The 2,592-nt window shown below is 33.1% G+C and overlaps 1 protein-coding gene across 1 annotated transcript; it reads left to right on the top strand.

Moving 5' to 3' along the window:
- The first annotated feature begins 312 nt into the window (after positions 1–312).
- LOC112526874 lies at positions 313–1,796 on the top strand. The gene is made up of 2 exons (XM_025137301.1): positions 313–984; positions 1,181–1,796. The coding sequence occupies exons 1-2, from the start codon at positions 381–383 to the stop codon at positions 1,660–1,662; spliced, it is 1,086 nt and encodes a 361-aa protein (XP_024993069.1). The 5' UTR covers positions 313–380; the 3' UTR covers positions 1,663–1,796.
- The last annotated feature ends 796 nt before the right edge of the window (positions 1,797–2,592 follow it).

The raw sequence follows: 2,592 nt of genomic DNA, 5'->3' as shown, positions 1-2,592 counted from the left end.
TTATCGCTTTTTCAAACTGAATCGTATTTTATCGAAAGAAAAAAACATTAAAATCGAGATTTATCTCACTGTTTTATGCGAGTATTTTTTAATAAATATATATTATAATTTATAATGTTTAAATTTATTTATATATACGCACAACAAACAACTAACTCTGGAGAGAAAGTTGCACTTTCATCGAAACTCAAGGGACCAAATTGTAACATTCTTGCATTTTTATACCCCGTATCGTCTCTCATTCGCTTCTTTAATTCCCATCTCACCACAAAATACACACAAAGCTGTTCAATTCAAAGGCAAAGTCGAAAATGGGTTCTTCATCATCATCACTCTCTCAAAGGATTCTGTTGATCTCCGCCGGCGTTGTGTTGGTGGCTATGGCGATGACTTTCTGCTTCCCGGCGATGTTAAACTTGGCCGTCTATCACATACCTGCTATTTGGTCTGTTATACTTTCCTGGCTCAGGCCACCATATCTATACATCATCATCAATGGCATCATCATCACAATCGCTGCCTCTTCACGCTTTCACCACCTCCACAATCACTACCACATCGAGAATCAATCTCAGCCTTTAGTTGATGAAACGAACACTGTTCTGCCGTTAGATCTACCGTCCGAGTCGCCACCGATGGTGATTCTGCCGAGCTTTGATGTTGTGGAAAATCCTCCGGTGGTATACGAGAGTGAACATACGGAAACCGAGGAGAATCCGACGGTGTATGAGAGTGAGCCTCCTCTTACTGATGTTAAGACAGTGGCGGTGAATGGTACGGATTTTGTTGCAGATTTTGTTACAGACGAATCCGAAGATAAATTCATAATATCGAGATCCGAGTGGAATCCACCGCACCGGATGATAAAACCTCCTCCACCGGAGAGGAAGATTAAATCAGAATTCATTTCTCCGGCGAGAGAGAAGATGCTCGTAAGTTCCAGATTTTCTCATCAACGGAAATCGGCAAAATTCAATCCCGAAGGTAAATCTCTTCATTAATTGCTATCTACAACCAGCATAAAATCAGTATCTGAAAGAATTTCCGAAAATTTAATACCAGGTTTTCCAAAATCTGATCGTAATAGAATGATAGCATCTAAAGTTCACTTTCAAAGTTTCAGCGGCTCCGCCGTGCCGGAAAACTATTAATAGCATCTTATGTGGGTAAAACAATACAGGAACGACGTCGTATTCCACAGGTGTGAGATCACTAAGAGTAGCGAAGTCGAGGAAGCATGAGACATTGGAGAACACATGGAAGACGATCACCGACGGCCGTCATATACCGCTAAATAGACACCTCCGGAAATCGGACGTCTTCGAGAACAACCATCATCACCACCACCACACACCTTCCTTGGACGGTTACTCCGGCGAACATGGACCGGCGTTCGCGGCGGCAGATAATAACGTGATGAACAAAGCAGAAACGTTCAATGACCGTACGGCCTACGACAACGAGAACCACCAACGTATCCTGTCATCGAAAAACTCAATGACGTCATCTGGCGGGAAGCTGAGGAAAGAAGGATCGCTGAGTCACGACGAGTTGAATCGGCGAGTGGAAGCGTTCATTAAGAAGTTTAACGATGAGATGAGGTTACAGAGGCAAGAATCGCTACAGCGATATATGGACATGATTAACCGAGGGGCACAATAGGAGATTAAAATAATTCATTTCAAAAACAAAAAAAAATGAAAAAAAAAACAAAAACAAAAACAAAAAAGACTTTTCAAGAAAGCTCGATGTTATTTTCATTTAAAAAGGAATTTTTTGGGTATTTATAGATTTGGCAGTTTGTAGTTCAAATCAAACTACATGATAACATTTTTTTTTGTATAAATTATGGTTTTTTGTGAATATATATATATATATATATATATATATTATATTATATTATATTATATTGAATTTAAATATTTTTATTTGCATTTTTTTATTCTAGAATATAAAATGTGACCTTGTTTCCTTTTTTGTAATTCCATAATACGGTTTGTGAAAAGGGAGTTAGGTTTCGATCAAAATAAGAATTATAGTGAAAAAATTATAATTTTTTTAAAATAGAGAATTAAAATATAAATTTTCTAAAATTAGTTACATTCATTTTCAATGGATTCTTTATTTTAAGAGATTTTAGCATAAATTACATTTATTATAATATTATATTATATTATAAAACATTTGATAAAAAATTTAAAAACAATGTTTTATGCATTAAATATTGTATATTAATGCATATTACTTAAAATTCAATATTATAAGTAAATTATGCATAAATATAATTTATTAAAGCTTTATTTTTTTTTAATTCATGTAACTAACTGCAGATAAACATAATCAAATACAGGATAAACATCTCATTTTAAATATAAAAAACTAAAATATAATTAAGATAATCATTGAATTTTAATATAATACCTAATTATTATCCTTATAAAAATTATAGTATCAAATAAAAATAAATTACTTTATTATTAAATCTAAAATAAAAAATTGAATTGAAAAAATTATATAAAAAATGAGAAATTTTAAATAGTTAATTTAATATTAATATTGATACATTTTTTTTTCCAAATTTATTTTTCGTTC

The sequence above is a fragment of the Cynara cardunculus genome (genome assembly GCF_001531365.2).
Source record: "Cynara cardunculus var. scolymus isolate 2C chromosome LG 14, CcrdV1, whole genome shotgun sequence".
Taxonomy (NCBI): Eukaryota; Viridiplantae; Streptophyta; class Magnoliopsida; order Asterales; family Asteraceae; genus Cynara; species Cynara cardunculus.
Note: the sequence above shows the minus strand (reverse complement) of the source record. Positions and strands in the feature narration are given on the sequence as shown.

Excerpts from the sequence above, each read along its gene's own strand:
- LOC112526874 (XM_025137301.1), top strand. The coding sequence starts at position 381 with ATGGCGATGACTTTCTGCTTCCCGGCGATGTTAAACTTGGCCGTCTAT. Across the intron at positions 985-1,180 it reads GGCAAAATTCAATCCCGAAG|GAACGACGTCGTATTCCACA; the intron begins GTAAATCTCTTC and ends AAAACAATACAG.